General features: G+C 33.7%; 2 protein-coding genes and 1 long non-coding RNA gene across 3 annotated transcripts; 1 reads left to right on the forward strand and 2 right to left on the reverse strand.

The window, feature by feature from the left end:
* Positions 1 to 5: 5 nt before the first annotated feature.
* On the reverse strand, positions 6 to 4,191 carry LOC110815665 (Ubiquitin system component Cue protein). Its single transcript, XM_022043556.2, has 5 exons — positions 3,678 to 4,191; positions 2,663 to 2,819; positions 1,171 to 1,385; positions 490 to 663; positions 6 to 401 (listed from the first exon to the last, which is right to left on the reverse strand). Exons 1-5 carry the CDS (start codon positions 3,882 to 3,884, stop codon positions 315 to 317), a joined length of 840 nt encoding a protein of 279 aa, XP_021899248.1. The 5' UTR covers positions 3,885 to 4,191; the 3' UTR covers positions 6 to 314.
* An 8,463-nt stretch (positions 4,192 to 12,654) lies between these two features.
* LOC110815684 (serine/threonine-protein kinase PBL34-like) lies at positions 12,655 to 16,264 on the forward strand. The gene is made up of 6 exons (XM_022043584.2): positions 12,655 to 13,100; positions 13,927 to 14,243; positions 14,356 to 14,491; positions 14,642 to 14,775; positions 14,843 to 14,966; positions 15,495 to 16,264. The coding sequence occupies exons 1-6, from the start codon at positions 12,980 to 12,982 to the stop codon at positions 15,947 to 15,949; spliced, it is 1,287 nt and encodes a 428-aa protein (XP_021899276.1). The 5' UTR covers positions 12,655 to 12,979; the 3' UTR covers positions 15,950 to 16,264.
* A 79-nt stretch (positions 16,265 to 16,343) lies between these two features.
* LOC148253150 (uncharacterized) lies at positions 16,344 to 20,850 on the reverse strand. The gene is made up of 3 exons (XR_015813709.1): positions 19,039 to 20,850; positions 18,593 to 18,669; positions 16,344 to 16,774 (listed from the first exon to the last, which is right to left on the reverse strand). It is a non-coding gene; the product is annotated as an uncharacterized LOC148253150 (long non-coding RNA).
* Between the last annotated feature and the right edge of the window lie 2,422 nt (positions 20,851 to 23,272).

A 23,272-nucleotide genomic window follows, 5' to 3' on the forward strand; every position in this document is an offset into this window, starting at 1 on the left:
CCAGATATTCGAAAGCCGCCGTGCTCTTCGCGGAAATATCAGTCTGTCCTTCATATGTTTTACACATAATTATTCATGTATGTCTATGGGAACTATAATTAACAGACAATTTCTGACTGTCAAATCCACACAACATCAAGGAAAAAAAAATTAACTTTGGCAATAAGAATAAAATGTATCTTTTATCAGAGAGTCTACTCAGTTTGACATTGAAAGCCAACACGCCAGCACACTGTATTCCCAAGCCGAAGTGTTGATGACTAAGTCTTTGACAGTATATCCAGGTTCATACAGCAATTGGATGTAAAGAAACATCAGAAGACATCAGGGTGGAAACGCCCGGGAATTGAGTTGCTCTGCTGTGCCTGCTTCAAGTGCATGGTCAAAGCATAATTGTTCACCTACAACAAACCACGTGATAAACATCAATCAGTCGGTCTTCTGAAATTAAAACAACAAATGATGATGGTTGAAAGATAAGAGGTCAACCTCCAATGTTCTCAGCTGCTCCTGGTATTGGGCCACTAACTGCTTCAGATGCTGCAACTCCTGGCTCCTATCCTCGTATTCTCTCTGACGCTCATGCTGAATGCCCACTGCTCGCTTGAGAATAGCATTTTCATGAATAAGTGCTTCTACTTGCTCCTTCAACATCATATTTTCCTGCAGAAAACCAAGCATCATATTCAATACAAGATCAAGAAGGATTTTCATACTCAAGTAATATTCAACAACCCAACAACAGCCACCAACCCTCCAACCCAGAGTATTAAAAAAAAGGAGAATGTAACTGAATACTTATGCTTATCGTATTAATTATCAGTCCCTGGCTTCTTAATCACTGTTAATTTTTTTTTTTTTTAAAAGTTCTTCAAAATCATAATGTAAGGTACAAAACGTCTGAGGTTCAGAAAATTAGAAATGATAATATTAATTGAAAGAACTTGCATTTTAGCCAATAGATATTAACATTTAACAATTCTAAAAATCATAAACTAAGGTTTTAAGAGATTAACAATTACAACTGACAGTGAGAACTCAAACTTACAGTAACAACCTACAAAAATTCACAAAGGACCAAGGTCTAACCCGACCAGCAACAAACAGAAAGTGCACACGTATATACACACAAGAGGGCCAATTAATTTTACAGAATTGATGATAACCAACCTGTTGGAAACTCCGTACTGCCTCTGCACCAGCACGTTCACGAATTGACTTCTCCAGTACCTCCAACGCTCTGGAAGCACGGGCTTTAGCATCGTCCATGTTAGAAACACAACTCATTTCTCTAACAAAGAGTTCCACCCAGTCAGAACCATCCATATAGATGGCATTTGAAGCAAATGGATCCACAATAGAAGAGGTTGCTTCATTAGTTGTTACTGCAGCAGCAATAATAGATTCCTCTCCTCATTAGGGAACGGTAATGCCAATAAAAACTACTTGCACAAAGGAAAGTGAATAGATTCTGGCACTAGAATATGATGGTTTCGCCAATAGTACGGCTTTTGCAGCAACATTAACAATCAGCAACTACTTTCACATATAATCACTGCTGTAGCAAATCTAAAGATTCTAAACACATAGATCTAAAGGTGTACTTGGCATAAAGAACCCATTCAACATATGATACATAGAAAGAAACAGATAAAAACAATTGAAGCAATGCCGCGAGTGTTGAAGAAGCAAGAAATACTACCTATAACCAATCGAAACAGCCAAAAATATGACAAAATCACAAGGTCCTGCTGATACCATTGAAAGAGAGCAAGTGACTATGTACAACCAATAATGATTTGTTTAGAGTACTCAATCAGCAAAGACTTTTACATAGCAGACAAACCACTTTAACAGAAAGATGATAACAGACTGCAATTGTAACACTGACTTAGAATGGGTAGAAACCACTTTGGTTTCTTAAGGTCTCAATGTGCTATTGCAGGCCATACATACTATCTGGTATTTAATGAGAGAAAATGTTGAAACAGGCCTTGAGCCAGGAGCAGAGCAGTGTAAGCTAGACCACCTTATCCATCAGGTAGACAAATCTAGAAAGAAACAATCAAATTTCTATTTCCTGTATATATAATTTAGATAGGAAACAAATCTTGAAGCTTGCTCTAATGCAGCTTATGCCCTTGCAAGTTGCAATGGATTGGTTAAGATTCACGAGGCAATACAAAACTTCACTAAACAACAAGCATAGGTGATTTAAAGTCAATGTATCCTTCAAGAATTTCTAGTATCAACAAAAACACTTCACATGCAGCTGGAAAGAAAAAGTAGTGCGACATTCAAGATCTTGACCTGCCAAAGGCTGATTCATTATTGTGCTACTATGACAATGCATATTATAATAACTCTTAATTTATTTCCAAAAAAAATATAATAACTCTTAATAAACAATTATGGATTCTTGGTTCGAAGTCAATTATTAGAACTTATGCAAGCTGAATGCCCCAAGATAATGTATTTGACACCAACAATATTGAAATTCTGTTGACTTGTAAACACATGCCATTGCAAAGAAAAGGGAAATGACACAATATGGTAAATACAAGTGCAACTATACCAACCAATAACTCCATCAAATGAAATAACAATTTTACACTCAAGTATCACGTTTGAGCTTATTTAATTAATTCGGATCTATATGTACCTCCTGCTTGAAATTGAAGCGTTGCTTCCAGAGCAACATCTGATTTGCTGGAAACGGAAGCCATATTTCTGTCAGCAGATCCTAAACGGAGCTCGTTTAAACTTTTGATAGCTGAATCCAGATCATCTCCACATTCTTTAAGTGCTCTCTCAAGTAGCTAAAATCATAAGTTTTAAATAATAGTTATTAGTTTACCTCATTACTTTGAGAAGTAATACACATCTTCATATCTTTATCATAGCCAAAGCTTTGTTATAATAACTCACATGCTCAGTTTACAAATTCAAATTGCTACATATACAATAGGATGGACATGAGCATCTTTTTTGTTGAGAACTTATAGAAACAGAGAAGTAAAATGTTAGCATAAGTTAATAGAACTTTAGTTCATGGGGTACGATCGTCACCACATTTCTTCTTCAATGAAATTAACTTTTCTAATTGGGGGAAAAAATGTCCCACTCTTTTGCGAGGGTCATCACTATATCCTCCCCCACAATGTTTCCTTCCCTAAACAAAAGTATACAATAATTGAAAACTACGCATGCATTTGTAGCCTAAAAACATCTCTCTTCATGGTCTTAGCATCAACAGCCATGCACATCAGACTCAAAATCTTCCGTGATTTAAGATTTCAAGTTGGCACTTGACAATTTAGAAAAATATACTCCGTTATATGCAGTGAAAAGTAAAGAGAATCTACATCCTAGAGCCAAAATTCCAACTTGCAATAAATCAATAACTAGTCTTAAGAAAATCTCCTAATGTACCAATCTAACCAAGCAAATCAGAGTTCAAAATATGCAAACTGTCAATCTCAACACATACTATGTGAATCCCCTTAGAAATCAGATTCCCTCCATATTTTTCAATGAATAAACTAATAAACGAATTAACATAATAAACACAAATTGGTTCCAGAAATTTTCAACTCGTAAGTTTCTTTCTTCAAACGCAGGCAATCGAAGCCAACCAATAAAGTAAAAAACAAGAGAATTAGGAGAACAAGACGAACCTCCTTGTCCATGTCAGGGAAGATGGCAATGAGTTGATCGACCAAAAACGAGGACTGCGAAGGGGAAGGAGGTGAGAAAGCCGAGATCGATCTTGGAGGAGAGAAACGAACAGGAGAAGAAGATGAGCAGCGAATTCTCTTGGAAACGGGAGGGGAAGCGGTCAATTCCTCGAATAAAGATCTCTTCCCGCACACTATGGCAGACATGTTATCTGCTTCCTCTCCTCTTTTTTCCTTCTTCTTCCTCTCCTCCTTCTCCTCCTCTGATTCTTACTTCTCCACCCAATTACCTACCTCGTTCATGAAACTATTATCTTTTAAGAAACGGACAACAATCGATTGCCGCGCCCTAATCTCCTTTTCCTTCTCGGATTATATCGACTCCGCTATCAGATCCAATCAGATTCCTATTCAAATCTCAATTATATCGAAGTACGATCTGGACGGGATTGGTATTACAGAGAAACCGTATCATTTGATCGGCGATTTTATTACCAACAGTGCCTCCGCTCATGACTTGGGGTGGAGGCGAAGAATAGGAATTTTATCCACGAGGAGCCAAGGGTGATAGACTGACGAGGCGGTGAGTGAAGGAACCAATTATAATAACCCACGTATAATACTCTTTTCTCGAAAAGTGGCGGCATCTCATTGGTTCTCATTAATTTATTTTTATTTTTTTACTTTTAAATTCGGATATTAAACATTCGATTAAATTTTTCCGGATTTGAAATTTTCGGTAATTATAATTAATTTAGTATTATTAACTATGTGATTAATTTAAATATAATAAATTAATTTTCCAATTTTTTTTTAAAATATATAATTATATTAAATAAATTTGTTGCATTTTGATTTTATATTGAATTATATAAAAAAATTTAATAAAAATCAGTAAAGACTACAAATATGAATAAAGCAGTGAAATTTCATATTTTATGTATTGATTTTTTTATCTTACGAAATAATCTTTTTATTTTCAATAATATATAATATTTTATTAAAATAAAATTGCTTTTTTTTTATTACCCATTATTTGGAGTTAGATAAATTTTTTTATTTATAAATATATTATTCTTCCCTGTAAATATACATATATATATATATAATATATTGACCAGCCCAATTCACAAATTACCCGGCTCATGGTCTGCTGAATTGGGCTCTCTCGTTAGGCCCACTTCTGTGCTGTAAATTCCAATAATATTATATTAGTTGTTATTTCGATGAATCATTTCTCGACGTAAACACTTATTCAAAATCTCGTAAGATTATAAAAATTTGTCATAATATATATATATGTGTGATTCATGCATAATATCATAAAAATTAATATAAATTTTTTATTTTTATTTAATATTAACAATAAATCTGAAAAAATATATTAAATTTATATATTTATATCGTGTCGAAATAAAAAAACTGTGACATATATGTTTTGACTATATTTTATTTTTAAAGAGTTAAAAAAAAAAACATTATTTAGTTGAAATATTTTATCTGTATGCCATTTCTCAATCTTGCAAGGTGAGAGTCAAAACAAATATAAACATGAATTTGAATAATTTTTAGATCAAAACCCATGATTTTTTTTTTTTTTCAGAAAAAAAAAAAAGCTTGATAAAGCTGTAAGGATATTATATTTTATATAAAAAAAATTTATGAAATTAAAAAGGGAATCATCTTGTGTAACTCACTAATACATAAACATCTTATGAATAAACCATGCCCTACAGATACATATATAATATACAACACCAACAAATGATTAAATGGAGCCCATCTAATTACTCTAAAATGTGAATTTGGTGCAACATGTTTCACTTTTTAACAGCCCTTTACAATTTCTTTCAAAATAATATAACTTTTGAGGGGTTTAACATGAAATACCCAAATTCCAAATTTAACCCAAAATCAATTTTGATATTTTAGAAATAAATAAAAAAGTAATTATAAATTAATTTTATTTAGTTTTATTAAATTATTGAAAAAAATAAATAAGGATGTAATTAAAAGTAATTTTGAAAAAAATAGTTGAAAATTTGTATTCGCATGATATTTTTGAAAGAAAGATTAGAAATATGGGTCATAATACAAATAAAAAAAGCTCGGCCACATATGACTGTTAAATCAGCAGCCCGGACGAACCGGAGTACGCTGTGTGGCAAGACACACTGACGCCGGTGTCACGAGGGAGGCCACGCAGACGATCCACGTGCTTCGCAATCGGACGGTCCAGGATCGATCGTGCGCACGTAGACGGTCCAGATTCGTTTCTCCCTTAGACACGATCGGACGGTCAAGATTAATCTTAATGGACGGTTCATATTCGTTTTCTCTTTAGACACGATCGGACGGAAGAGATCAATCGCAATGGACAGCTCAGATCAACGCAGGATGAGTATAAATACTTTGTGTCACATGGGAACTCAAACCGTAATCGCCTGCCCCCGCAAGAGAATAAGAACCATGCGTTGGAGAAGGAGGTCGACCGCCAACTGCCAATCGCCGCCGTACCGGTCCCCTTGTCGGCTGCCAAAAAAGGTAAAAATTCTCTCTACTCGCTTAGAATTCGATTCCGAACACCCTTATGGCCAAATCAGAGTAAACAAGACAATAGATGAGCCGAAAATCGCGGGTAAGCCGCTGCAGCCAAAATTCTAAAATCTCTCTGATGAGTCTCTTCCCAATTTTTGTTTCACACGATTTTTTATTATTGTGTTTAACGTCCTTTTATGTGTAGGTTAGCCGAAGAAGGAACCCCATCTGCGAAGGAGGATCGGCAGAGCCGCCACACCTGGTGATCCCCTGCCGGTAGATTTGGTGTTTTTAATGATTTTTAGGCCAACTAAGACCCCCTAACTTGTTTTTTTCGCATGATACGTGTAAAGTCGATCAAAATCGATAAAAACTGGCCTGATCGAGGTGGATTGCCACCGTGGGCGGCAGAGTTGGTGTTGGAACACGACAGTGTCACCGTGCCAGAACTCCAAATTTGGCCAGGAAGAGTTTTGGATGCCGATTTTAGATTTTTTGGGTATTTTAGGTACGTGACGAGTATTTTGAATTCCGTAAGAAAAATTTAGGGAACTCGGTACCCGTTAGGAGGCGTGGTAGATAGTGTGACGTCTCAAAACAACTATCCGAGTAAGGTCCCTCACTCTATTCTCCGTTACAGTAAATTGAGTCTTAACGATGTATAATTTCATATTTTTATAAAAAATTAAAAAATTCTAAAAATAATTACAGGTTATTAATGGAGACGGAACCAGTTAGTTCACAATTGTCTTGATTTTCTATTTATTTTCTTGTACTGTCATATTTGTTTGATTTTCGTATAGTACATATTCTTAATTTATGGTTCAATGATCTTATCAACTTATCTGGTTATTTTAATCATATACCGTCAGCACGAATATAATTTAATTGATATGTGAATGTAATATGAGATATTTGTATGCATTTATTGATTGTTTGTTGATTAAAATCTGTAAGTGAAAGACTTGTTGATTGCCCAGGAAAAGACGGACGAGCCTGATACATAGGGAACCCTACCGTGAATGTTACCTCAATCGAACTAGGCTAGAAAGTCTATTACCATAAAGATTTGGGAGATGTGGTTCACCCTTATACTGAACGAAGTATCGAGGCGATTGAATGTTTGAGTTCATGAGTAGGGAGAACATCCCTATGGACCCTCAGGGGTACTAGTAAGCAGGTAAGAAAAGAAAGTTATTGTCTCTTGTTTTTTTATGCATGAAAGTGAAAAGTGGTATGGATGTAAGTCTTCATGGGTTATTTTTAAAAAACTCGTTACAGTAAGTATCAAACAAACGTCTTCAAGTTTAAATGTATTTAAATAAAGTGATGACTTCATTAGTTATTTCTTTTTTATTTTTACCAATATTCAGTTTTTCGTATCTGTGATTAGTGTGGTATTCTTAATGGACTAGTGTAACTCACTCTTTTATTAACTATTTCATATGAAGATGATAAGGATTCAGATCCCGATCAACAAAAGAGTTGTGAGTAGTTCACCACCCGGACTTCCTTCAAGTACTAATGAAGGTTGTTTTAGGATACTTTTGTATTCGCTCTTCTTTTTGTTTCTTTAATTACAATTTGTCTTTTATAAATGACATTCTCGTAACCCTATTAAACATTCTAAATTATTGTATAAGTAATATAAACTCTAACTCTATTAATCGTTTCTGCATTTAATTTTATGAATTTATTTTTCTTTAAGATTTCAGACCTCTACGTAACATTCTATATTTTATTTTTTTTTAAATAAATTTTTCGGTAATTATTTGTTTTTTTTTTTTTAAAATATAGAATAATTAAGATAGTAAGATAGAATCCCATGCTTGCAAATCCACCAAAATAAAAAAAGTAGTCTACCATGCACTACTTTTTAATTTAAATATAGCTTGAACTTCTAAATCATCTTGAATTAAAACACTAAAAGTAATTTAAAAAAAAAAAAAAACTAGTCAAAAAAGGAACATCTTGACACCAATGGGACCTCAAGTAGGCAAAGCATCATGATGATGACCCCCTAACATGGAACCGTGTCTTATGTACATAATATATATATATATATGTGTGTGTGTATGTGCATATAGGTGGCTTAGCTTCAAATTTTCAAATATGTGGTGTTTATATAATATGTATATATATATAAGTATATGATGAGCTCCAAGATGATGATGGGGGGAAGTGAAAACAGTGGCTTGCGATGGTGATCCAGTCACGCTCACGGCAATCTAAGGTTCGTGGAATTGTTGGGTCCCCCCCTAGTTTCGATCAAGTGTTTTGCTGTACGTGAGATGCACTGTAACATCTCTCCCAACAATTTATTTTTATAATAAAAATATATTTCTTTTTTATGAACTATTAATAATTATATATATATATATATATTTTTAACTAATAAATTATACTTATTTTTTCTGAGACAAAATAAATTAAATTCCCCATTCCAACAAATTTTTTTTTGTAAAAAAGATTTCTTCCTTGCTTCTCTATTACACCAATCGTATCGATTTTTACATTTTTTACGTTCTAAGTTTAAATTTTATTAAAAACGCGTAAAATTTATTAATATATTACGAGTTAAAATTAATTTAAATTTGTTAGAAATATTTATAATAAATTAAAAGTTTGTGGAATATTTTTTAATATTTTAATAAAAAAAAATCTGAGGGCATCTGAATTGTGCTTTGGGTTTGTGGGGGTGGGGGTGGGGGCAATGGGTGTGACGCCGCCTTGTCAAGTTGGGCAAACAGTGTGAGTAAATTTTATGGTCGTCGATGAAATAGACTTGTCACCGAGCGCACTCTTCACCTCACAATTCCCTCCCCCCCCACCCTCCCTCCTTTTAAAATTAAAACCAGATATTTTGCACTCAAATATGCCACGTTTGGCCGGGCAATAAACAATACAAGACCCATAAATAAAAATAACGTTATTAATTATAATTATGTTACAGTTTACGGGAAAACTACTTTTTACGCCAAACGCTGCCTTTTTAAAATTTTAAGAATATGAATACGCTTTAACAGCTGCAAAGCAGAGCATCCCCTCAAATGGTAGTTGAAATTCAATTAGTCACACATGTTTTCTTTCTTTTTATTGTAGTACTCGACCCTACAATCCACTGTCGTTTTGTCCCTTTCGTCGTCGCCAACGGCTGTTATTCTCGTTGATCCTTCAAATATCCGAAGGCGGAAATTGGATTCGGAGAATCAATGAGCAAACTCCGCTAAACATGGTAAAAAAAAAATAAAAAAAAAAAAATTTTTTACCATAGTCGTGGATTTTTTTTTTAACTTCAAGTAAATTCTAATTGAGTGTACTTAGAAATTTATTAATTCGAATGAGCTGTTTACTCAAGTTATTATGAATAAGATTTGAATAAATATAACTATATGTACACTCAAAATGGCCGTTTACTGTTTTGTAACTATATACTAGGTGCAAATGGTAAAAATCTCTAGATTTTTATGGGCAGTTATATAATATAGATATATATATATATATATATACACACACACACATATATCATTTCACTACGGGTTTAGGGGGTTTGGGAGGAGCCATTTTTGGCTTTTTGGTTACTTTGTTAAGATATTAAACTTAAAAGAAAGTAAATTATAAATTGAATGTGAAAGTAAAATAATAAAATTAAGGTTTACATTACTTACACAATAATTTATAATATCCAATATGGTTACGAGAATGATTATTCTAAAAGAACAGATAAAAAATCAAATAAATAAGTGAAAAATAAACAACTGGTCATCATATTCGCAATCTTTTTGTGGATCGGGATCTGGATCTTGATTCTCTTGATCTGAAATGATTAATGAAAGAGTGAACTGCACTAACAAAGTAAGAATGTCACACTACTCACCGATATAGAAATGAAAGTTGGTAAAAATTATAAAAATAACTAATGGAACTCTTAATTTAAGTAAATTCATTTACCATAAATAAAATTATTTAATTCATACTTATCGTAGCGAGATTTTCAAAACCGACCTATAGAGGTAATAACACAAACAACATCATAATCTCATATTCAATTAACCAGAACAATAATTTTTTATTTTTATCTGACTACTGGTATCTATAGGGGTCTATATGGATGTCCTCTCTATGCGTGAACACTTATTCAATATTGATAATTAACTGGTCGTCCCTATACCCCGTCCGGTATGAGCGCCAAAAATATCATCCCTCAATACATCGTTCGGTTTGAACGCCAAAATACCAATCATCGATACCTCGTTCGGTATATGAGGTAACATTTATGGTAGGGTTCCATATGTAATCCAGTTCGTTCACCATCTCTCAGGATATCCAGTAAGACTATCATTTAATTATTCACTTAATCAAGCAATTTTTCATTTATATTTAATTTTAAGTTTCACAATTTAACTGTAAATCACAGAAAACAAGCAATACATGCATTAAGAAAATACAACTGAATCATCTTACCAACTCCAACATATTATTATGCATTTAAAACTGTAAAATCAATTAATTAATTAAAATATGATAAATAGTGATAAATAACCGATTCCGGTTCTACTAATAATTTGTAATTAATTATCGAAACTTTTTAAATTACGCAAAATACCGTATTATTTATAATTAAACTTCAATTCCATAATAAAAAATAAGGTGAGAGATTTTTACCCGAATCAGTGTCCGAAATACTAAACTTTCAGCTGCGCCTACTGGCGGTCCCCAAGTTCCCTGAATTTTTTTTCAAAAATTAAAACACGCTTCAAGTACTTAAAAATACCCTAAAAAACTCAAAATCAGTGTTATAAACTTTTTTCGGCCAATTTCAAAATTTCGACACTGTGAAGACGACGATTTACCTCGAACTGATCGTTTTCGACCGATTTTATACTTATGAATGCGAAAAAATATGTTAAGGGGTCTCGGTTGGCCCAAAAAAATCGAAAAAATAGAAACTTACCAGTAGCGAAGTTTTTCGGTATGGCGGCTTCGCCGGCTCACTTTCACGGTTGAATGTTTTTCTTTGGTCAACCTATAGAAAATAGAATAGAATGGTGAAAAAATCATACGAAATGAGAATCGGGAAAGACTTCATTGGAGGTAGTTTTTAATTTTTTTCGCGGCGGTGGCGTCGGGCTTTACCCACGATTTTCGGCTCATCCACTGATTCTTTTGTTCCGATTTGGTCATAGGGGTGTTCAAAATCACATTTCAAAAGAATTAAATTTTTTTTACCTTTTTTGGCGGTCAGAGGTGGCTCCGGCGCGGTGGTGGGCAGTGGTTGATTCCCTTTTCTGACGACTGGTTCTTCTTCTCCGACCGGAGGGGAGGGGGGGAGGGGCTAGTGGCTAGAGTTAGGGTTTGATGTGAAGTGAGATATTTATACCCGTCTCCTTTTAATCTGAACCGTTCATCACGTTTGATCTCGACCGTCCAATTGTATTTAAAGAGAAAATGAATCTGGACCGTTCATCGTGATTTAATCTGAACCATACGATCGCATTTAAAGAGGGAACGAATTTGAACCGTTCATCGCATTTAATCGCGATCGTCCAATCATGCCTGAGGGAGGAATGAATCCGGACCGTCCACGTGCGTGAGAACAAATTTGAACCGTTCGATCACGAGCACGTGGATTGGCAGTGTGGCCTCCTGCGCGGCACCGAGTCAACGTGCCTTGGTACGCGGCGCGTTCCAGTTCGTCAGAACTGTTGATTGGGCGGTCCTACGTATTTAAATTGCGTTTTGACCTATAATTTTTGATTTTTTTTTTCAAAAATACTATCTGATCCTAAATTTTCGCCTATTTTTTTTAAAATTATTTTCAATTTCATCATCAATATATTTTTTTTAACTAATTTTTACATTAAATAAAAATTTATAAGTATAAAAATTATATGTATATATATTTATTTTTAATTTTATTTTTTTAAAAATTAATCTCGGACCAAGTTTTGGACCCAATTATTACATCTATCAATATATTAAACTTTTGTGATAGTAAATTATGATTATATATAACATTGTTGCATCAAGTTTTAATTTAAAAAATTAACCGCGAGGATCAATATTTTACTCAATTAGATTTTACCTTTAGTAAAAAAAAAAAAAGTGACATCTTTCAAAAAATTACCGCTCTCGATAGGTATGTTTTCATGTTTATACCAAACCGAGCGAAAGTTAAATTATTTTGACTCCAAATTTATTACAATGCTTCAATTATTTTTATAGATAAAAAAAATATTATATAGTGATTAAATTTTTTTAATTAAAATATTTAATTTTTTTATTTTTTATTTTGAATTTTTCGTAAATATATAGGTACAATATATTTATTTATATATATCTTATTTGAATTTTTAATTGGGAAAAAAATGTTTGCTTAGTGCTTACACTTGCAGCAGTCCTTTTGGTAATTTTACGAAGCTGAAAATTGGGTTATGGACCTTTGCCATCCCCCACAAAAAAGGTGGTGGGAGAAAAGCTCTTTTTGTACACACTGCGATGATGGTGATGATGATGATGATGATGCCTTCAATCTCCAACAGCGAACACAACAAAAACAATATCAACATTTCAATTCCTTCCTTCACTCACTCTCTCTCTCTTTCTCTCCTCTCCAAGACCCATGACCAATCTCTGCTCGGAGCTCTCCGTTCATCTTCGTCTTCTTCTTAGTCGCTCCAAAAATCTCACGCAGTTGTATTAAGTTTAACCCATGAAATATATCGGAGAGACGCAGCGGAAGTAGCTCATCAAATTCCAAGTTCATGGATGAAAAGTGCGGTTGCTGGGCTGTTCTTAAACGCGGCGTCAGAGGTGCCTGCAACTCCTCTGCTTCCCGAGATTCTCCTAACACTATTCCTCGCACTAGTCTTGTTTATGACGCAGGTATCTTTTTCTGTTTCTTTTATTATTATTATTATTATTTTTTTGGCTTTCTCTCGGTTTTTGTTTTGTTTTGTCAGATTTGCTTGTGGGTTTCTATTTGAAAATCCTTTCTGTCAAGTTGAAAATCTTTATGAGATTGGCTTCTCTGTTCTTCTTATCTTTATCCAATCGAGGATTTTATACTTGCAAATGTTTGTTTATTTGTTTTGGGTCCTCTCTCTATTGATTCCTTGTTGCTTTTCTTTTGTGGTAAATTTGAAAGTTGAATTTGGTTTAATGCTCTATATGTCTCTTGGTTTTCGTCTTTGTTCGAATCCAAGAGAATCTTAAGATTGGATTTTCTGTGTTTGGAACTATTAAAAATTGATAATCTGTTCAGTAGATCTCACACTTTGGCGTTTCTGCTGATTTGTTGAGCAAATACCCGTTTCATAAACCAGCTCATTGTGCTTCTTAAATCTTAATATCCTGAAAGGCACTTTTCTATTTTCTTTTTTCTTATGAAGAAATTGTTAGACTTGAAAATTGATGCTAGACATCTTGGTACTTTATCTAAATTTTTTCTGTTTCCAAACATGGAGTAAGACAAAGGGTGAGGGAGATATTGCGCCTTTTTACTCAGCAATTTCCTTTTTTTGCTATTACAGTTATCAGCCTGAATTTTGGGTGTGCATAGATTGAATCAAATTAGAATCTCTTGGAAAGTAGAAGTTTTTGTAATGTAGTTTGGTATTGTTTGTGAAATATCTGAAGTAAACTGAAATTACTTCTCGAGACAAAATCATGATCAAGATGAGTTGACTTGATATGAACCTGGTTCTTGCAGCTACAGAGACACGGTATCTAAATGCTAGTAACCGCGACCTATGTCCCAATGAAGCTCATCTATCTTCGGATAATCCTGATCCACCTCCAGAAAATAACAAACCCCCATGTCAATTGCTCCAATTTACATTCCAGGAGCTAAAATCTGCAACTGGAAACTTTAGACCCGATAGCATTCTTGGAGAGGGAGGCTTTGGGTATGTGTTCAAAGGATGGATAGAGGAAAATGGGACAGCACCTGCAAAACCAGGGTCAGGGATTACAGTGGCAGTCAAGAGCTTGAAGCCTGATGGTCTCCAGGGCCACAGAGAATGGGTGGTTAGTAGAAATATATGCTTTGGGTTAGTAATTAGATTGTTGTTGAAAAGTAACTGTTGATGTATATGCTGAAATTTGGTAGTTTAAGATATAAGCAATTCTCTTGGTGCAGGCTGAGGTTGACTTTCTTGGTCAGCTGCACCATCTTAATCTTGTTAAACTTATTGGCTACTGCATCGAAGATGATCAGCGACTGCTGGTTTATGAATTTATGACTCGTGGAAGTCTTGAAAATCATCTATTTAGAAGTGAGTATAACTTTTTTTTTTCCCTCCTAACCATCTTAGTGGTTTTGAATTTATGAATTTTCAAGTTCATTAACTTCGTTTTTTGTTCCTTAATGACACAACTTCAGAAGCATATTAAAGGAATTACTGATAATTTCCATGTTATTGAAGGGACAATACCTCTTCCATGGTCCAACAGGATTAAGATTGCACTTGGTGCTGCAAAAGGATTGGCCTTTCTCCATAGTGGCCCTGAACCAGTCATCTACAGAGATTTCAAAACATCCAACATTTTGCTCGACTCGGTATGTGGTTTATAACATTCAAGTAGAGTCCTTTAACAAAATTGTTGATACCAGAATTCTTTTGCAGGAATATAATGCAAAGCTGTCAGATTTTGGTCTGGCGAAAGCTGGCCCTCGAGGAGACAAGACACATGTTTCTACCAGGGTTGTTGGAACATATGGCTATGCCGCCCCCGAATATGTTATGACAGGTAAGCAAGTTGTGAAAGATTCATATAACATGGCATAAGCATCTTAGAATCTTTATGCACCAAATAAAAAAGTATGATATTGTGAAATGGATGGATTGAATACTTGTTAGATAATTGCTTGTAGCTAATTACTTCAAAACTTAAACTAATAGTAAATAATCCAATATATCATTTACATATTAGCATTTAATTCCTCGATATATTTTCGACTATATACTACATTTATATTTAAACATCTGATAAGTAAGGTACAATTTGAAGCAATTTCGGAGGAGAAAAATTGAATATTTTATATTTTAAAATTCCAATATTGCAGTATCACATAAGAGTGCCCTTCCATATTTGCAACGATGGGTTTCACATTATGAAAATTTGAAAATATCTTAATTTTCAGAACATTCATTGGCATCCCATAATTTGTTAGTGTGCACTTTTGAAACCTGAATTCTATCTGGTAATTGGAAGTAGTTTCAGTTTCAATAAGGTCCTCTTTGTAACACAAACAATATTTGGCTTCTTTTTCCAAAGGTCACTTGACATCCAAGAGCGATGTGTACAGTTTCGGTGTTGTGCTACTTGAGATTTTAACAGGAAGAAGATCAATGGACAAGAAGCGGCCTAGTGGGGAGCAAAATCTGGTTGCATGGGCCCGGCCATATTTGGCTGACAAGCGAAAGCTTTACCAACTAGTGGATCCTCGCTTGGAGCTACATTACTCACTTAAAGGTGTGCAGAAGGTTTCCCAACTAGCTTACAGTTGCCTTGGTAGAGATCCAAAATCTCGCCCTACCATGGATGAAGTCGTAAAAGTTCTCACTCCTTTGCAAGATCTTAATGACCTTGCCATCTTATGTTACCATTCTCGAATATCCCAACAAGGGAGACGCAAGAAAAAGACTGATGGAACTCAACATCTTGCCCACAGCCAATCCAAGAATGTGAGAGATTCTCCGTTGAACACTGGGAAGCAGCGCTGCAGATGATGGCCGGGCAATTCCTCTCATCGATTGGCTCCGTGATAAAATGAAACAGAGGGTGAACTACTTTCCTCTTTTAAAGCTTGTAGTACACTATACTTTTTTGGGTGTTTTTAAGGTTTGGTAGAGGCAAAAGGGTAATGGAAAGAGGAAAGGTACTGCATCCATATCCTTTCTGAGTAAAGACCTTACATTAGAGAGCTAACCATTATTATGGAGTGTTCCCTTGCCAATTGCTTGTGCTGTAATTGAGGTACATGTAATTACAAACCTCTCATTTCCAATATTGTTATCCTAAAGGCCAGTTGCTTTGAGTTTTGAGGATTGTTGTATTCGTTTTCTTTTTCTTGTGACTGTTATACATTTTCAGCATGCATTCTACATCTGTTGTGCTCTCGTAACGAATATTTCAGAAGTTATTTTTTTTTATGTGACTGACTAGAACTTCTTCGATAACTTGTGGGTATTGAGATTCTGATGCGAAGTTAATGCCCCTAAATTAAGGGGACCAGGTGATCATCTAGCCGGAATCCAAAGTTATGTTTGTGTACTACAATATATTGATTTCATACTAGCAAAAAAGAGCTTTTCATGTAGCTAAAAAAATGAGCAAAGCAAGGCAATGTCAATTTCTTTGCTAGTTTGAGAAATTTGATTGTCAGAACTCTTCTTATTTTCAAAATTCTTTGAAGTAAATCGGAATTCATCTTTTTGTGGAGGAAGATATATATATTGATGAAACGATGTAAGTAAATTTGATGTAAATTCTTTTAGGCTTGGGATGAACTTGACGAGCTGACATGTTCCCGATAAAATCAGAAGCTCCACATTCTGCAAGGATAAAAGGAAAAGGCAATGCTTATAACTTAATACAGAGAGCATAAAACATCTCAGCGATTAAGAATAGTTATGTCACATTCCATTCAAGCTCGAATCTCATCAAGAATTAATCTAGCTGCAAGCAGCAATTTAACTGAAGATTTCGTGAGCATCAGAATTTCACTTTGAATTGGATAAACTTACGAATCCGTAATTCTTTACATCGAGGGTCTATTTAAGATGGTCTCACACCATTATTATCAGTTTTAAATGGGTTAAACGACATTATAATATCATCTTTGCTTTAAAGCTTATCCTGCAAATCATTTTCTGGCAAGAAAGTGAACCTTTCAACTCAGAGAAATGCCATTTGACGTCAAATTATTCCAAATATCATCTTTTGTTGCATCGTCAAAAAAGAAAAGCTTTATTTATATTGCAAGTAATCATAGTAGCATCTAGTCTTTGCTTTAAACTTATTCTGCAAAAAAGAAGAAAAAAAAGACGGAGAAAAAACAAAGGGCTCAAAAAGGCACAGTGAACTTTCATATTATAAGATTGGTATCAAGTTCTGATACCAGAAACTTTTCTAGAGAGAATATGGTGGCCGTGTTCATATCTATCTGTATTATTCTGAAAATTTTTAGGCCCAACAAATTGATTTTCAAAACCTTAATACTGTCATTATAATTATTAGAAATTCATATGATCAAAGCCAGCTACCTTAGTTCACGTGCTCATTACTGTGTATATACGACAGTCTCTTGTCATGTAGAATCTGTTTCATGTCTATGAACACATACAGATTATATATATATATACACATATATATATATATAAATAAGTGAGCAACCATAAATTAAGCTACCAGAGGAAAGAAATATCTTTACATAATAGGTGAAGCTTGTAAACTCATGATCAGACTTCTGCTTTTGAAAAAATGGGAAACCATTGATAAGATTACTAAAACATTAGTATTCTTCAGATAATAACTCTTGACATTAGTATTAACCAAAAAATATATTCAATAATTCAAGCATTAAGTATATATATATATATATCTCAATCTTATGTATCATATTCCAAATTTATATTCCAAATTTCATTTGTCATTTAGAAATTACCAGCATCATCCTGCTTAATTTGGCTAAAATGGAGGAGTTATTTACTAGCTAGCTAGCTAGAGCCCCTCTCTCTAGATATGATTGTATGTATATGCATATATATATATATATATATATTATACACGTATACAAACTAAGAACCTGTAGTTGTAAAAATGCCTGCTTAATTGGAGTAATAATGTACCAAGCACGCCTATTAATGATGATAATAATTAATAAAAAGCAGTACATATATATATATATATATAAATGTATACGTACCAGTTTAATACATGTATGTATATACACGTATATCTGGTTTTTTTATCAATTAGGAAGATTTGAAGTAGAGGAAGGGTCCCTGTAAAGGGCATGATGTAAAGAAATGGAAAAGCCGCCCTGGGCATCACCACCAATCACGGGTAAAAAGGTTTCAAGCATCATTTTGATCTCTTAAATTCACTCCTAATTGATAGACACACATACACCCATATAAAAGTGTGTGTATATATACATATATATTTATAGCTAAACTGTCTCTAGGTTCATTGCAATGATATATATATCTATATATATGTAGTAACTAGAGGAATATATTTAGTTAAGACTACATATTCAAATAGAAAATGCAATGATATCAGTTTTATATAATTAATGTTATAATTACTTTATTAGCATATACATAGGAATGCATATATAATATAATATATAATATATAGATACACACCTGGGCATGCTGCAGGAGAAAAAGCTGCTTGATTGCATGGCGAAACAGCAACAAACAGTTAATTTAGACTGTAGAGGCTGCAGAGAAGAACCGCAAAGAAACATTTGTCAGTTGGTAATGAAGGACATGTCAAGAGTATATAATTATTTAATTATCTTTTTCCTTATCTGCCTCTGTTATAAGCTTCTGGGTATTAACTAATATTCTATACATATATATATATATATTAATATACAGCAAGATCATCATCAAATTTCAGCACACGTCTATGAACAAAGAATATATATATATATATATATATAGATGCAAGTAAAACATGAATGTTATAAATAGTTAATTCATATTTTTCTCTCTATAGAATTTCTAGATAGATATATATATGTATATAGGTATAAGATCATATTAAACTGAGAGAGTAATGGCAAATACAATGTAACAGTAATTACCAGTTATGTTGTTGATGATGAAAATAAATTGAAGGTGGGAAAGTAAAAAATCATAGGAAAGTGATATTGGCGCGGCTCAATCTGAGATCGAATTACAATCACATCTCATGTAAATCTGTCTTCAGATTGAACCTCACCAACATCGCTTTCTTTGCTTCCCAATCAACCGGCAAACTCCATCTATACATATATATAAACACGCATATATATATATATATATACATACCTCACACAAAACCGGAAAAAAAAAAAAAAAAAAAAAGGAAAAGTTAATTATATAGGTATAGGTACAAGTTATAAGGCAGCAAGATTACTGCAGGCAGCACTTTCCAACTTAAAAAAAAGGAGAAAGTACTGGGTAGAATAAAGGATTATTGCTTTATATGGTCCCATGAATGCACCAAAAGGACACTGAAACTCCATGATCTTTTTATGCTGAACCCCCCCTCCCCCTCGTGCATATTTACATATATATTCTCCTATATTATGTAAGAGGTATGGTCATGGTAGTCGGAAACAATAATACTTCAAGTGGGATCTCCAAAATACGATTCCCGATCCTTGAATAATATCAACAAGTAATTCTTTTTTTTTTTTTTTTTTTCCCTAAGAATCCATATATATGTATACACATATAAACATATCTATATACGGATTCTTACCGTTCCAAATTCATCTACAAGAATATCCATCTGCTTAAAATCCAGAAACCCCACAAATACATATGTAGATGTTAAGCATGCATATATATCATTAAGCTCAAAACTTACAGGATAGACCCATTTAGGGTTCAACGAGTATTACGATGAAATGCATCCATACAGATTATATATATATATATATATGCGTGTGTAGATGTAATGAATCGATCAAAGCAAAATAAAAAGAAGAAGCTAATAGTTAAGGAGGAGGAGGAGGAGGAGGAGCGATCGTGGCGATCTGAAGAGAGAGCGATGATGATCTTGCAGGTTAAGATCGAGATGAGAGATAAGAAGAGTTGGGGTGGGGAGGGAAGACGAAGAGAGGGTGGAGGGGAATGTATAGAGGGGTGAGAATGGCCTCGGGATGAGATGGTGAAGAAGGTGAGTGGAATGATGTCAACTTACTTTTTAGGGTTTTTTTTTTGTGTGTGTTTGTTTGTTTGTTTGTTTGGGGGGGGTGTCATGATGCTTACTTTGTACTCAATTCAATTTCCCCTTTCCCCTCTTCTTGCGCATGCATCTCAAATATTCTCTCCCAACTTTCCCAAACAATTCCTTCTCATTTAATCCTTTTCCTCTCTCCCATACATAATTTTTTAAATCAATTTCTTGAAATTTTGAAAAACTTTTTTCTAACAACATATTTTATAATAATCAGAATGATTATTACGATTTAAACCCACCTACTTGTTCATGTATATATATAATTATTCGTGTGTTGATGATACGATGATTCATTCCAACCCCCCACTTTTTCTACAGAATGAGACAGTTGGCTTTATGTGATACATACACCCACCCATTTTTGTTTTTTTTTTTTCTTCTTCTTCTTCTTCTTCTTCTTTACTTAATATCGATTTGGGTATAAATTAATACAATGTCTTATATACTAAATTCACATATACAAGATGATGGTGAAGTTTTTTGTTTGGTTTAATATTGGAAACATGAGAGCAGAATGTCAGCAAAGGCCAAAGTGATTGTTTGTCTGAGAAAGAAGGTTTTACGTGCAGAGTTTATCCTTTATTCTCTCCCCTCACGCACAATTAACACGCATAGCAATTAGCAAAAAGCTACATGTATACACACGCAGGCATATTGACATAAGATGGAGAGGCAAAAGTGTGTGTGTGTGTGTATATATATATAAAACAAGGTAGAGCGCAGACACCGGCGCTAAAGGAGCACTGCCTTGGGCCTGCACAAGGGAACACACTTCTTGGGTTTTGCTTAATCACTCTCTTTTCTCCTTTTCATATAAGAATAAATATATATATACATATTGGAATGCATACGGCGTCGATTACTCTCTTTTTCTCTTGTGCAATTCCTCTGGTTGGTTTTGTGTTTGAAATGAAAGTTTTTTTTTTTTTTTTTTTGGGAAATGTAAAATTAAAGAGCCTTTTTTACTTAATAAAAAGCTCTCTCTCTCTCTCTCTCTCTCTTCTTTCTCACTCATGATTTTGGGCGTGCCTCCAACCAAAACAGATTCCCTCACGCCTTAAAACCATTCTTTCTGAATTCATCACCAGATCCTATGACCTTTTTACTTCTTCTTATTCTTATATTAAGTGTTTTCTTCTCTAATTTCATATCTTTTTATTCCAAGTGATGGGTTTTTTTTTTCTTTTTTTTTTTTTTATAGAAACAAAATCCCAACAACATAATATCTCACTAAAAGTTACCAATGACCATCACCCACATCAAATATTTATTTTGTGTGTCAATTTAGTTTATAATTAGAGACAAACTTAATGGGAATTGGGAACATAAATTTCAACTTTAAGAGAGAGAGAGAGAGAGTGAGAGAGAGAGAGAGAGAGAGAGAGAGAGAGAGAGGGTTTTGATTAAAGAGATGGACAAAGAGGGCATGAATGTTTTCTACTCAAATGTACTTAGGTTTCTTTATGCTTTTATGGGCCATATATGTTTGCCTTTGTTTTACTACCAAAACAAACATACTTTCCTAACCTTTAACACCACCTTTCAAAAGAATATTTGAATGGGCAATTTCATTTTTTTCTTTTTTTTTCAATCTTATTTTGGATGAGTAGAAATAGATTATCATAGCATATTATTGTACTACATGTTTGGCACCATTAGTATTTTGTGTTGTGAATATTAAATATATTGTTTACATAGTTATTGAGTAATAATGTTATTACTAAAAAAAAAATTTGTTAAATGTTTAGTAACATATATATTGACAAAGCATTTGTGTTAGAGTTTTGCAATAAGAGTTCGAAGTAATATATAAATATATGCACACATACATAAAAAAAAAAAAAAGAAAGAAAAATAGGGATTAAAGAGAAATTAGTTGAAGAGAAAGACATTCATTGAAGCAAAGTTGAAGGTTTTGAAATTGAATGTGGCGTTGATGGGTATATGTTTCAATCATGTATGGCAATAAGGTCAAACTCCCTTGTCACCTTGTGGAGACAACAAAGACACCCTCCCTTTCCACGAACTCCGGCTGCTAATTACAATGAGCTCGATCCCTTTTTTTTTTACCCCCCATTTCTATATATATGTTTGTAATTATGTCTAATATATATATATATATATATTTTCATTATGTGCCTATATGTGTATATGGGATTTCTATGTCCACACATGCAGGCAAACTCTCCTAGAAAGCTTCCCAAAATAATTAAATATTTCCCTCAGCAATAAGAGAGATTAATATATATATATATAAGAATATATTTTGTTTTAATCTTTGTAAAAGGATGGAACAACAAATGGGACATGGATTCACCTTTTTCGGGAGGTGCTAGGACACCCGAAGCTCAACTAGTCACCCGCCGGGGCATCCATAAAACCTACATGATATAATATACATATATATAAATATATATATATATATATATGACTAGAGAACGGTGTTATTTTAATTTACGGATACAAATAGTTAAATACAGTGGAGATACATAATAATTAATAATGTCTCAAATGTCAGGAAGTGTTATGGGAGCATGCTAAGGCTTTGAATAAAACAGTAACCAGAGAATTGGACCCTCCCCTTATAAAGTTCTTCAGAGAGAGGAGGTCTCTCATGCACATTAATTTGAAGCACAAGAAAGCTGATCTGATCTATTGTAAAAGCCAAGATGAGGATGAGGGGCCTGGGGGAAGGCAAAGTTCTTATATATATATATATGAAGGCAAATGTCAGTCAAATGATTAACCTTTATATTTAAACATTATAGCTTATATATACGTGCATATATACCCATATATGTAACCCATGTAGTTTAAGACTTATTAATTAATCTGGAACATCAACTATATTATAAATTTATCTCCCAAAAAAAAACATGGTGGTGTGTGATGTGATAAATTAGCAGGTAAATTTGAAGTAAAAACATAAATGACAAACAATTCATAGTTCGATTAATCTAACTCATTTTGAGGAATGAACGCCTCTGTGAAGAAATTTTGAGATTATAATCTCTCTCAACCTCAATCCCGAATACACCAAAAAAAAAAAAAAAAACTCGCAGAATAGTCTGGAACTCAAGACTTGTAAT

The sequence above is a fragment of the Carica papaya genome, chromosome 7, assembly GCF_054855325.1.
Source record: "Carica papaya isolate Zhongbai chromosome 7, ASM5485532v1, whole genome shotgun sequence".
Lineage (NCBI taxonomy): Eukaryota > Viridiplantae > Streptophyta > Magnoliopsida > Brassicales > Caricaceae > Carica > Carica papaya.